Here is a 12,308-nt window from a genome sequence, read left to right on the forward strand (position 1 = left end):
CTCCTCTACACGCTCCCGGCATCTTCCGTTCCCAGTACTGCTTTGCGCGAAATACAGCTGATGACGTCACGCTCTCGCGAGAGGACGTCAGCAGTGGTCTTTGGCACAAAGCAGTACTGGGAACGAAAGATGCCGGCAGCGTGGAGAGGAGGGACAGATTCCGGGGGCCGTCGGATGGCGAGTATATCACATTTTTTATTTTAATCTCCCGCTGGCCATATTCTAGAGTACCCGATGCTTTAGAATCGGGCCAGCAGCTAGTTATTAATATTCCAAGATCTACTGATTAAAATATACTTTTGTTCGTGGGAAAACCCCTGTAACTGTAGCTCATTCAAAGGAGGAGATAGCTGGCCAGACCTTCTTACCGCAGAGAAAATTAGAGTATGACATTATGAACGCAACTGCTACAGAGGGGCTGTTAATTCTGGCCACGTGACGCCCATATGCTGTAGTAGAAGGGGTGTGAGGGTTGTTTGATATCCCTAAGACCTCTTTCACACTTCAGTCTTTTGACGTCAATTGAAATCCGCCGTTTTTAGAAAAAAACGGATCCTCCATTTTTTTTGGGGCGGAATCCTTTTTTTCCCCCATAGACTTACATTACTGACGGATTGCAACGGATGGTCACGCATTGCATCAGTTTTTTGACGGATCCGTCATAATTTTGCCATCCGCTATCTCGAGTGGACGGACAGTGAAAAGTTTTTTTGTCTATGTTGAATCGGCGGATAGCAATGGATCCGTCGCTGTCCGCCATGTGTTATAATGGACGCTTATGGGAGATGGATCTATTGCAAACCGTTAATTGACGGAATCCGCCAACGGATTCCGCTTTTTTATTCTCTCTCTCTATGCCCGGAAGAGCTTCCAATTAATTAATATCTCAATTTCACAGCAGAGGTGAGCGGTGCAGAGGATATTACCATCCCACACACCTACTGGGACCCATGTACGACTGGCAGGTATTATGCATGCAGAAATGTGGGGTCCTTGTTATTGGCACCGCTGACCTCCAATGCGGAATTAGTTACACTGTAAACCTAGCAATGCTAGAGATGTAAGTGTAGATTGTAGTACTCGGTGCTTGTCCTTCGACAGCACACGTATGTGTATATATAGTCATGGGGGGTTGTCCTGTAAGAACACAAATGGCTGCAGGGAAATTGCTTACATCTCAGTCAGATTTTCTGTGGTGAGGTTTTCTGGGGGGATATCATCAGTTGAAAGTTCCTCTGCAAAGTAAAAAGAGTAAACAGACAACATGGTACACAATCAGATTCACTATCCCACCATACAACTACCAAAGACCCCAAAGAACCGACACTCAGAATGACTGGGACTTTGGGGGGGGGAAACATCTGGGATACAAGCTACGAGAAAACTCCTCAATATTTTCAGGATCAAGCCCATTTTCAACATGTGATGTTTTGCAGTACGGTGTCATTTTTTTTTCAGTGTACATTTGAGCATTTTAAGTAAAGTGTATTTAATTTTACAATTTTGGGGGGATTTTACAATGTGATTGAGCGCTTAAATATTCCTATGCAACACTCGGTGTGCCGAAGTTATGTAGCCTGTCATCAACAAACAAACTTTGGCACAAACTAACAGGTGTTTAGCCATGGCAGGGGTAAGAGGATAGTCGGTGTTATAGTGATGAGTGAATGTGCTCGGATATCACCATATCAGGTGTTATTTGAGCATCTGGGAGTGTTCGCAAATTATGTTCCGAGTCTCGTTGGCTGCATGATTTGCGGCTTTAGTCAGCCTCAATACATGTGGGGATTGAGTAGAAAATGGGAAATCCCCACGTGTTGAGGCTGTCTAACAGCCGCAGAGACTTGAACAGAACATAATAATGAGCAAACCTAGATGCTCAGATAAGCAAGTTCGCTTAATCCATTCACAGGGCCCAATCCATCGGCTCAGTGATCTCTAGCAGCTGGACAAAAGCCACGAGAACCACCTCATACATGCCAGCATCAGTGGTTTTGCTTCTGGTTAGCCACCTGGCGCAACATCACACACATCATACCGTAACAACGAAGTCACTACAGAAACGCTAATAAAAAAAATAAAGAATTGCAGATGACGGAAGGTAGCAGGCAGCTCTCTGGGCTCCCATCCAGCGGTCAGATTATGGATGTGGTCGTTGAACTGTATCCTGTGAATCAATTAATAGCAACGCAATCACAAAGCACATCCAAGGTGAAAGACCCTATCCCCGCTGTCAACATGCCTAGATGTCACAGCCAAGGTACCGTGCCCACACCAGCCACAGCAGATGATGCTGGCACAGCTCCTATGCCCATTCCATCCACTGGACTTCTGATTATTGGTGAGAAGTAAGAATCCCTTTCCTGCTAAGGCAAACTGTTTGCATTTTCTTTTTTTTCCTGTTATTACTATGCTAATTGTGTGGTAAAAACGAAATGGCAGCCGGATCCTCCAGGTCAGTATGGATACGGTAGTACCAAACGTATATAGTTTTAAGACGATAAAAAAAAAAAAAAAATACCTTTGGGTGTGTAAGACATGTTGATTTTTTTATTGCATTACCATATGGGTATATTAATTTAATATTTTGATAGTTAGGACTTTAAGGGTAGATGCACATGTTCAAGAATCGGCAGTACTTTCTTTAGATGCAGCACAAATTCACTGCGTCCAAAGCACTGCCGGCTACTGAACGCAGGTGAATCTGCATGTGATCACTGAACCGTGCGAATTCACCTCATCCAATACATTGTACGGTTGAAATTTATCTTGCAGAGTCTCACGTCAACCCATAGTCTAAATCCTCTGAACCAAACAGGTCAGCAGCCACATCTCAAATCTCTGTCCTCTTCTTAGTTTCTTGCAGGGTATTGGGGTTATTCTGGGGTCAGATTTGCGAGTACAATGCGAGAAACACGCGCAAGTCTCTCGCATCAATACCCGGCACTCGGAACCGGAGTATGCAGTTGCATAGAAATACATGCAGCTGCATGCGCAAGTTTCTCGCAAGTCTGACCCCGGCCTAATAAGTGTATCGGCCCGAAGTCTTCACACAGGACTGCCCAGACAATGCTACTGGATGACTGAAGTACTGGTCTGTAGCGATAATCGAGTATACTCGTTGCTCGAGTTTTCCCGAGCATGCTCGGGTGTCCAAGTATTTTGGCGTGATCGGAGATTTAGTTTTCGTCGTCTCAGCTGTATGATTTGCGACTGCTAGACATGCTGAATACATGTGGGGAATGCCTGTTTGTTAGGGAATTCCCACATGTATTCAGCCTGTCTACAAGTCGCAAATCATGCAGATTAGACGACGAAAACTAAATCTCCGAGCACGCCAAAATACTCGGAGGACACCCGAGCATGCTCAGAAAAACCCGAGCAATGAGTGTACTCACTCATCACTACCGGTCTGCACAGTCTCTTGGTGTAAATCTGAATAGCCCCATTCACCGACAGGAAGCAGAAATAACGAGAAATTGAGAAATCATGCCTAAACCTTATTCACAGAAAATATAAGAGGTAAATGTGGCAGAAGCACATAAATGGCGCTGCAGATTATATACAGTGAGGTGATGTAACTACGGCCGTGCAGACACACAATACCTGCTCTAATCCTGGTCTCCAGATCAAACTTCTGCTTCTTCAAATTTTTCAGTTCTCTGGGGGCAAAGAAAACAGACAGGAACTGGATACAGTAACTTCTCTTGTGTTTATTTTAGGAGTGATCTCATGAAGACGAACCATGTTAGAAGTCAGAGCCATGATCAGCACATTGTCAGAGGTCCAGTGCTGAAACTGATATATGCCAGAAGGCCCAAATTATGGCTGCTGAAGAGAAAACATGCCCATCCATGCATCAAGTGTGCCACAGTGGAAGCTACAGGTACTTAAAAAGGGTTATCCTCTACTCAGACCACTCCTTCTCAATCCCCATATCTTTCCACTGTAAAATAACATTCATGCTCCCCTCTGGTGCCGATGCTAGCTCTCCCGGAGATGGCATGACATCATTATTATGTCAGTCAATCCCTGCAGCCAATCAGCGCTGGCTTCTCTCTCCCGGCCTTTCGGGTATCACACACCTCTGGAAGAATTGAGAGAGCCGCATACTTTGGGATTCCTCACGCGATGCCCACACTGCTGGAATGGCAGCAGAGGCGAGGAGAGGTGCTATTATTTTACAAGAGAAAAACATGGGGACTGAGAAGGGGTTGTGCGAGTAGTGGGCAATAAAGGCGTTCTCCACAATTAGAAAAACATGGCTGATTTTACTCCCAAACACAGGTTGTGCGCTCTTCCTAGAAGAAGGCAGCCATGTTTTCTAAATCCTGGAGAACTCATTGCTCCTAAACCCTTGGGCCGGGTTCGCACTCATGTTACGTTAGTTTGTTGTTGTTCTTTGTTACGGGGGCAGCACCGCTTAGACCTGTTTCACACTTCCGTTTTTTGACGCCAGTTGCAATCAGTAAAAAAGTCGAAAAACGGATCAGTTTCCGTTGTGACACCAACGTGTGCCACCGGACAGTTGTTTTGACGAATCCGGAGAAGGAGAGAATTTTTTTTTCTTTGCTCGGCTGTTCCAGAACGCTACCCAGGGGTTAAAAGCCCTGCCACAGCGAATGTGCCGGGCATGCCAGTATAAATTAGCGGACCATCGTTCGAAAAAACGTTGCAGAGTCCGTCTCATCCGCCCGGGAGACGCTAAAATCTTGACGGATCCGTCAAAAAACGGGTGGGACGGACGACCGCCAGTCAAGATCCTCCGCTAATGTAAGTCTATGGGGGAAAAAACGGATCCGCTCCCTTTTTGGCGGATCCGTTTTTTCAAAAATTGGAGAATTTTGACTGACGTCAAAAAACGAAAGTGTGAAACAGGCTAAGCTAAAGGGGTTCTCCAATTCTACAACATTGGTGACCCCATAGGCACCGGTCAGCAGCAGGACGACACCACTCCATCTGTCCGGCAACTCCGCACAGCCTCGCACCCTGCAGGTATCTGTCCTACCTGCTGCTCTGTGGGGGCGCCACTGCTGACCAATACTGATAACCTACCCTGAGGAGATCATAACTGGACGACCCCTTTAACAGCACGACATGACAGCAGCAGGCACCGGCAGCAGGCAGACCCCACTGACTATAACGGGGGGCGCACATTTTCCCATCATGTCGCCGGTGACCCCGATGTGAGCTGGTGGCGCAGGATCCCCAGTCAGGGTGTGCGCCACGCCTCCATCAGAGACTCTCTCACTCTTTTTTACCCTCTAAGGAAGGTTCCAGGAGGAATCAGCCTGGCAAAGACGCAGAGTGTGCACACAGCCTACAGTCCTCTAGCAGCACTGTCATCACAGCTGGGACTTGTAGTTCTCCGGACACTTACTTCAGCAGGCGCAGTGTGCTGACTGCGGGCTCCGGCTTGTGAGCTCTGCTCCCCATCAGCGCCATTCTCCCGAGCTCCACACTCTGCCGCTCCAGAGACGCTAACACGTCCGCCGCCCCCATGTCTGCCCGCTGCTCCTCGCCAGCCATGCCGCCGCTCCTGGGATCCGTCACAGAAGGAGACTACGCGCCTGACATCCGGGGACTTTCAAAACAATTCCCGCCGAACCGTACGGACAGTCTACGGGCGCCTGAGGTGCCGGGTCACGTGTCTGGCTGGTCACGTGGGCCGCTTGTTATGATTCTCGCGGGAAGGCGGGAGAGGGGCGGAGCATGTGGAGGCAGCGAAGACAAGAAAGGCTGCAGACAATGCTCCATGTGTGAGGGAAGGGGTGTAGTGTCCTCAGGCAGTGTGAGAGGTGGCTAGGACGATGGAGGGGGTTGCAGACTTTAGGGTGGTCTGGGGGGCACTTGGGGAGAGTGGTTTATTGGATAGATTTGTGTATGCAGTGGGGTCCCCTCCTGTAATGTATAAAAAGTGTGTGCAGTAGTGAGTAGAGTGAGTTTTCCCCTGAAGGGTTCCTGCGGTCAGTCAGATCTGTAAGGCTACTTTCACACATCAGGTTTTCGGCGTCAGGCGCGATCCGGCGTCGTGCCGGATCCGGCAAATGTTTTGTAAAACCGGATGTGACGGATCCGGTTTTCTGCCGGATCCGTCTTTTTCTTGACAAACAAAACCGGATCCGTCTCATCCGGTTCATCCGTTTTTCTATCCGTTTTTCGACGGATTACGCCGGATCCGGTTTTTAAAATTGACCCTTGTGGCTACTGAGCATGCTCAGACCAAAAAAACCGGATCCGGCGCATTGCGGCGCTCATAGGCTTCCATTGTGTGAAAAAGCCGGACGCGCCGGAGACAAAAGACGTTACAGTAGACGTTTTTTCCAGACGCCGGATCCGAACACATTGCCGGATCCGGCGAAAACCGGATGAAACGCATGGCCATCCGGCGCAAATGCAAGTCAATGGGGGGGAAACCGGATCCGGCATTGCATTTCGCCGGATCCGGTTTCTGTCAAAAGCGCCGGATCGCGCCTGAAGGCGAAAACCTGATGTGTGAAAGAGGCCTTAGGCTACTTTCACACATCAGGTTTCCTGCAGTCAGTGATCTCTTATGGGGTCCTGCGTGCTGCATTGCTAGAGCTCTGCATTGGATCTTGTCCATGTGGTGTATTGGGGTCGGCTTCGATATCTGTCAGATGGGTATATACTATAGTTAGTTCCGGTCTCTGGTATCTGTCAGTAAATGGCCCTCGTCACATATTTCAAACTGCATCCCGTCTTCATGTGTCAGCACGAACTGTCGACTAAAGAAACACAATTCAAGACGCGTCTCAACTGTCAGAGGAGTATCCGAGCAAACGCCTCGCTCAGCCCCAGAGCAGGGTTGTGAAATTAAAAAAAATAAAATTTCCCTGCTGGTTGATTAAAACATTTTTTTTCTCTATCCTCAGTTCCCTGCTGTAGCTGCAAGGTGATTGAGCACCACTATATAAAAATAAGCATAGAGGAGGATGAAGCAGAAGATGAAAAATAGTTGTACCCAGCAAGGGAAAGTTTTGTTTTCTTCTCATGTCACAGCCCTGCTCCTCAGCTGAGTGAGGTCTGTTTGTTCACCATGCTGCTCTTCTGACAGTTGACTATGTGAAGAACTTGGCACTCAAGTATAATGTGAGAAAATAATTTTAATCGCAATCCACTACATGATGTTTCAGCCTATTGTGGTTGCTAGGCGTCGGGTTCCTGTACGGCGGTCTTCCATTCCTCCCCAGCTGCAGAGGAGGTTGCTCAGCAAACTCATCGGTGACCCGGCACTCTGCCCAGACCACCTCCGTGGGTTTGCTTGCTGCTGCCACCTCTGGCACAGCTATGGCAATGCAGGCTGATCAGCAGCGAGATTCTCCAGAGACTAAGCCTAAGTGCACACATTGCAGAAATTTTCTGCTCAAAAACCTGAATCCTCCCAGAAACCGCACCTATTTTTCCGCTTGCTTTTTTGCGTGGTTTTGATGTGTTTTTTTTCCGCAGCGGTTTAAAACCGCATGGAAGAGGCCTAAAACGGGGAAAATCCGCAAAATTAATGAGCATGTTGCGTTTTTTACCGCACTGTGCAATGTGCACAAAAAGTGCAAAATGCATAGAAATGACTGTGCAGCTTATTTTTAGCGGTTTTATAGCGAAAACCGCGGTAAAAACCGCTAAAAAAAACGCTGTGTGTGAACACAGCCTAAGTCCTCTTGTCGGGCCACTGAGCATGCCCGTGGAGTGATCTCCCATTAGAGATCGAAAGTCATGTGCTCAGGTCCTGCTCGGATTGGCCCTGCTCGGATTGGCCCATCCGAGAAGCCAGGAAGGTCCCGGACGCTCGCGGCTATAAAAGGTTCGCATGGCCGCTTGGCCATGCGCTAGGATACACTGTATTTTCAGACTATGAGGAGTGAGTGATGTATGCACGTATGAATGTCTCTGGTGACTGACTCATGAAACCCCTACCCTTGGTACGCATGTGTTGTGCAGCCCAGCTTGCTAGCTCCCAGGCTTAGGTGTAGGTAGGGCAGAGTCGGAGTCAGGCATTAGCCCCCATCAGTTACTCGGCACGCCACAGTGCACGTGCTCCACACTCCGTAGCCAGCGTCTATAGCGGCGTTCGCGGCAGCGACGCCGTGCTCTCAGAGGGCCTAGAGGAACTCTAACCCTGTGTCCTTGGGGTAGAGTTCTGTGGCTGCTTTCTGTGCGCTTTTTGGCTGGGCTCTGTGAGCTAAACAGGCTCCGGTATTTGCGTTCAGCGGCTGTGCGGCTCTGTGAGTCAACAGAGTTCGCTCCTGTTCACACTGGGTGACGTAACCCACGTGTGACTGTTTTCACGCCGCTCTATCCTTCCGCCATTACCTAGCAGCAGTGTACCACCTCTGCACGGTGGACCCCGGGCTGCGAACGCACCTACTATTATTTATAATTTGGTGCGTTCCGCCAGCCCTAACAGTAGTCCTTCTTCAGACAAACAGATTGCTCATAGAGTATATGACACAAAATGATGCTGAGAACTTGTATGAAGTGCAGCGTGAGGCTGACTTGCATAGACGCAATACCTGCGGTGGGATTCTACCATCACCTGCACTTCATTTTACTGTGGATTGCAATTAAAATTATTTTCTTGCATTATACTTGAGTGCCAAGTTCTATATTTCTTGGATTACGGATTGGGCACCTTCATTAAGGAGTGCCTTATTCTACTATAATTCTGACAGTTGAGACACATCTCAAGCTGTGTTTCTTCAGTCTTCAGCCCATCCTGACATGTAACTAAGACGAGTTGCAGTGAGAAATATGTGACAAGGGCTGTACTAGTCAGTTTTATTTCTTTGGCATATCTACTGTAAATGCTATGTTTCCCCATACAGAATAAGGAGAACCAATTAGTCTGAAGGCTTCTATTAGTCATCAGCTGAATATTAGAAGTGGCTGTCCAGGACTGACATTTAGCAAAGGCAAGAGAACAGAACTTCTAAATATAAGCCACTCAGACAGATATCAAATTAGAGAACAGTCTGATAAAGAATAAAGATATCAAAGCCCACCTCAATGCACAACAGAGACTGGCACCTGCTAAAGCTGACCACCCAAAACTCTCAAAATAGAGACCTATAGAAATGCATTTTGCAGAACCCTAAAACACAGAACCGACATCTACCTTATTACAAGAAGCTCTCACTTAACTGAATCCCAGTAGCAACTAGTTATTAACACTATTATTTATTCCTCTATCTCTTACATTTGGTTATTTATATCCTGCATGTGAATGGTGACTGATACCTACCGTAAGTAGATACATGCATTGCCTTTAGCGATGGGCGAGCGTGCTTGGCATTGCTCGGGGCTCGATCCTGGTGCTCGAGATGTTCAGCACTCAATCAAGTATCCCGGTACTTGGGCGCCATGCTCAATTCCTCGTCCACCATGTTTGACACATGATTTTCAGCCACTAAACATGTGGGGATTGCCTGCCAATCACGGTAATGCGGTAGCCATGTTGGCCTCCCACATAGTGTCATCTGGTCTTTATAAGACCCGATGACGCCATCTTGAAGGCATTGTATCTGGAAATAGTGTAGGGTGAGTTGCTTTTGCAGAAGAGACAGTGTGTTATATGGCGTTCCAGTACCTGCTGGTGCAATATTAAACCAACAGCCCTTTTTAGGGCTATTTCAAATCGATTCTATTCTATAATACTGCTCTAAGCAGCAATTAGGGTAGGATTAGCTGCTGGAGTAGGAATAGTGTATTAGAGGCACTTAGAGCAGGGTTGAGTGCATTACAGTCCTTGGTGCTGCTACATTAAACATTTCTTTTCAGGGCTAGTTCAAATAAATTATATTTTCTACTAAAAGGGTTAACTGATGGAGAAGGGGTAGTGTATTACAGGCATCTACTCAGGGTTGATTGCGTTACAGACCTTGCAGCTGCCACACACAAGCAAAATTCCTTTCAGTGACAATTTAAACAGATTCTATTCTCTAATAATACTGCTCTTATCTGCAATTCATTAGGGTATATGCCCACAATCAGGAATCAGCAGCGCTTTGGATGCAGAACATGTCCACTGCGTCCAAAGCGCTGCTGGCTTTTGAATGCAGGTGATTCTGCACATGATCATTAAACCGTGTGCAATCACAGCGTCCAATACATTGCATGGGTGAAATTTATCTTGCGGAGGAGACTCGCATCTCCGCAAGATAAATAGACATGCTGCAGTCTGGAAAGACACGCTGCATGTCCGTCTCCGCAGGTAAACCGTGGACGTCGAAGCCCTCATCGTGGGCATGGGATTTCTTGAAATCCCATCCACTATGCTGTAACATCTGGACGCTGCGGATTTACCCAGCGTCCAACCCGCAGCATTTACTGACCGTGGGAACGTACCCTTAAGGGTTGGCGGGTGGAGTAGTGTTGTGAGTTCATTTTCCGGTCCACCAGTTGTGAGTTCTCCTTCCAGGCTCCCTCTGGTGGTAACTGGAGGTAGTGAAGCTGATTTAATCAGTAGTGATCTGCCACCTGATAATGAGGATGACGATTGGACCTCAGGAATCTCAGACTGAATTTAAGACAGCCGACGCCCTAGTCTGGTGCTGGTGATTCCTTCTGGCTTGTCAGGTCTTTGTTTTCAGCTCTGTTCCAGTAATCTAAAGCTAAGTTTTTCTGCTAATGTTCACACTTGATTTTGTTGGTCTATTCAGTTTTTTGTGTGGTCAGACAGCCCCGGCTGGGGCTGCGCTAAATTTCCACACTTATTTATCTGTATTTGCCTATTTGCTTTTTGTCCCTTATTAAATTGGCCTCTTTTTGCTCTGTCTCAGAATATTTCAGAGTGCTGATATAGTGGGAGAAGTCTAGTGACTTCAGGGTTAATTTTGCTATCAGAAATGTTGGACTTTATTTTTGTAGGGTTTTTTGCAGATTGCAGACAGTGTCTTTCCTTTCCTATCCTTTCTAGTTAGTTTGGGCCCCATCGTTTGCTCAGCCTATTTTCCTGCCTGTGTTTGTGCTTTCATCTTGTTTCACCGTTAATACATGTGTGGGGGCTGTCTTTCCTTTGGGGTCTGCTCTGGGGCAGTTAGTTTTCCCCTTTTCTTGCTTCAGGCTTATTTAGTCCTCCGGCTGTGACGAAGTGTCTAGGACCATGGCTGCTGCTAGTTGTGTGGTTAGGATCAGGGATCTGCAATCTGCATAGTTACCAATCTCTCTGGTTTTCTGTGACTTAGCTTGTTTTTTTCTCCTCGGTGATCCATTCATAACAGAATCACCAGCCATACCACAGATTCTAGGGTACTCAAAAGCAGGAAGAAGTTGTTAAAGAAAGAAAATAAAAAAGTGTCAGAATTTTTTTTTTTTTCCTCTTTTTTTTCTGGGGCCGTAGGAGGTTTTTTTTTTTTTTTCCTAATGGAGATTAAGCAATTGTCTGATCGTGTGGAGCAACTTGCTGCTGAAGTACAGGGAATTTCCACCTACCTCATTCAGTCACATGCTGCTGAACCTAAGCTCCCTACTCCTGATGTATTTTCTGGGGATCGGTCTAAATTTCTGAATTTTAAGAAGAATTGCAAATTATTTCTTGCCTTGAAGCCTAACTCATCGGGGAGCTCTGTGCAGCGGGTTAAAATTGTTATCTCCTTGCTGCGCGGCGATCTCCAGGATTGGGCTTTTTCTCTGACACCTGAAAATCCTGTTCTGACTAATGTGGATGCATTTTTTCAGGCCTTGAGGTTGTTGTATGATGAACCTAATGCTGTTGATCAAGCTGAGAGAACCCTGTTGGCATTAAACCAGGGTCAGGATTCTGCAGAGTTATACTGTCAAAAATTCCAAAAGTGGGCGGTCCTTACTACATGGAATGATAGTGCATTGGCAGCTCTCTTTCGGAAGGGTTTATCAGAGACCGTAAAAGATGTTATGGTGGGATTTCCTGTTCCCTCTGGTCTGGATGATTCTATGTCATTAGCCATTCAAGTTGATCGGCGTTTACGTGAGCGTTAGACTACACGGGAGGCACTGCCACCTTTTGAACAAACGTCTGAACCTATGCAATGTGATGGGGTTTTGTCTAGGGCACAACGTCAGGAGTTTAGAAGGCGTAATAAGCTGTGTTTTTTCTGTGGAGATGCCTCTCATACTATTTCTGTCTGCCCTAAACGAGAGAAACGTTTTGCACACATATTTGCTGTGGGCAGTGTACAACCTAAGTTCCTTTTGGCAATTACTCTGATCTGCTCCTTATCCACGTTTTCTACTAAGGCTTTTGTGGATTCAGGAGCAGCGTTGAATCTGATGGATTTGGACTTTGCTAAACGTTGTGGTTTTTCCATGACGCCTCT

At 46.9% G+C, this 12,308-nt stretch overlaps 1 protein-coding gene across 3 annotated transcripts in view; it reads right to left on the reverse strand.

Annotated features, from left to right (window-relative positions):
* Positions 1-5,744, reverse strand: part of CENPH (centromere protein H) — a 43,911-nt gene extending 38,167 nt beyond the window's left edge. For 2 of the 3 annotated variants that reach the window (XR_012233860.1, XM_073584181.1), the window contains exons 1-3: positions 5,381-5,738; positions 3,607-3,662; positions 1,175-1,235 (exon numbers count right to left, since the gene is read on the reverse strand). Coding sequence is in view for 1 of the 3 variants with exons in the window: in XM_073584181.1 (XP_073440282.1) it covers positions 1,175-1,235; positions 3,607-3,662; positions 5,381-5,529 (266 nt within the window). In the remaining 2 variants the exon portion in view is untranslated. Of the gene's footprint in view, positions 1-1,174; positions 1,236-3,606; positions 3,663-5,380 lie in introns of all 3 variants that reach the window. The other variant, XR_012233859.1, reaches the window with a different exon arrangement.
* Between the last annotated feature and the right edge of the window lie 6,564 nt (positions 5,745-12,308).

Source organism: Dendrobates tinctorius, unplaced genomic scaffold, assembly GCF_039654945.1.
Source record: "Dendrobates tinctorius isolate UK_male_01 unplaced genomic scaffold, ASM3965494v1 ptg000083l, whole genome shotgun sequence".
In the NCBI taxonomy this organism is placed as follows: Eukaryota; Metazoa; Chordata; class Amphibia; order Anura; family Dendrobatidae; genus Dendrobates; species Dendrobates tinctorius.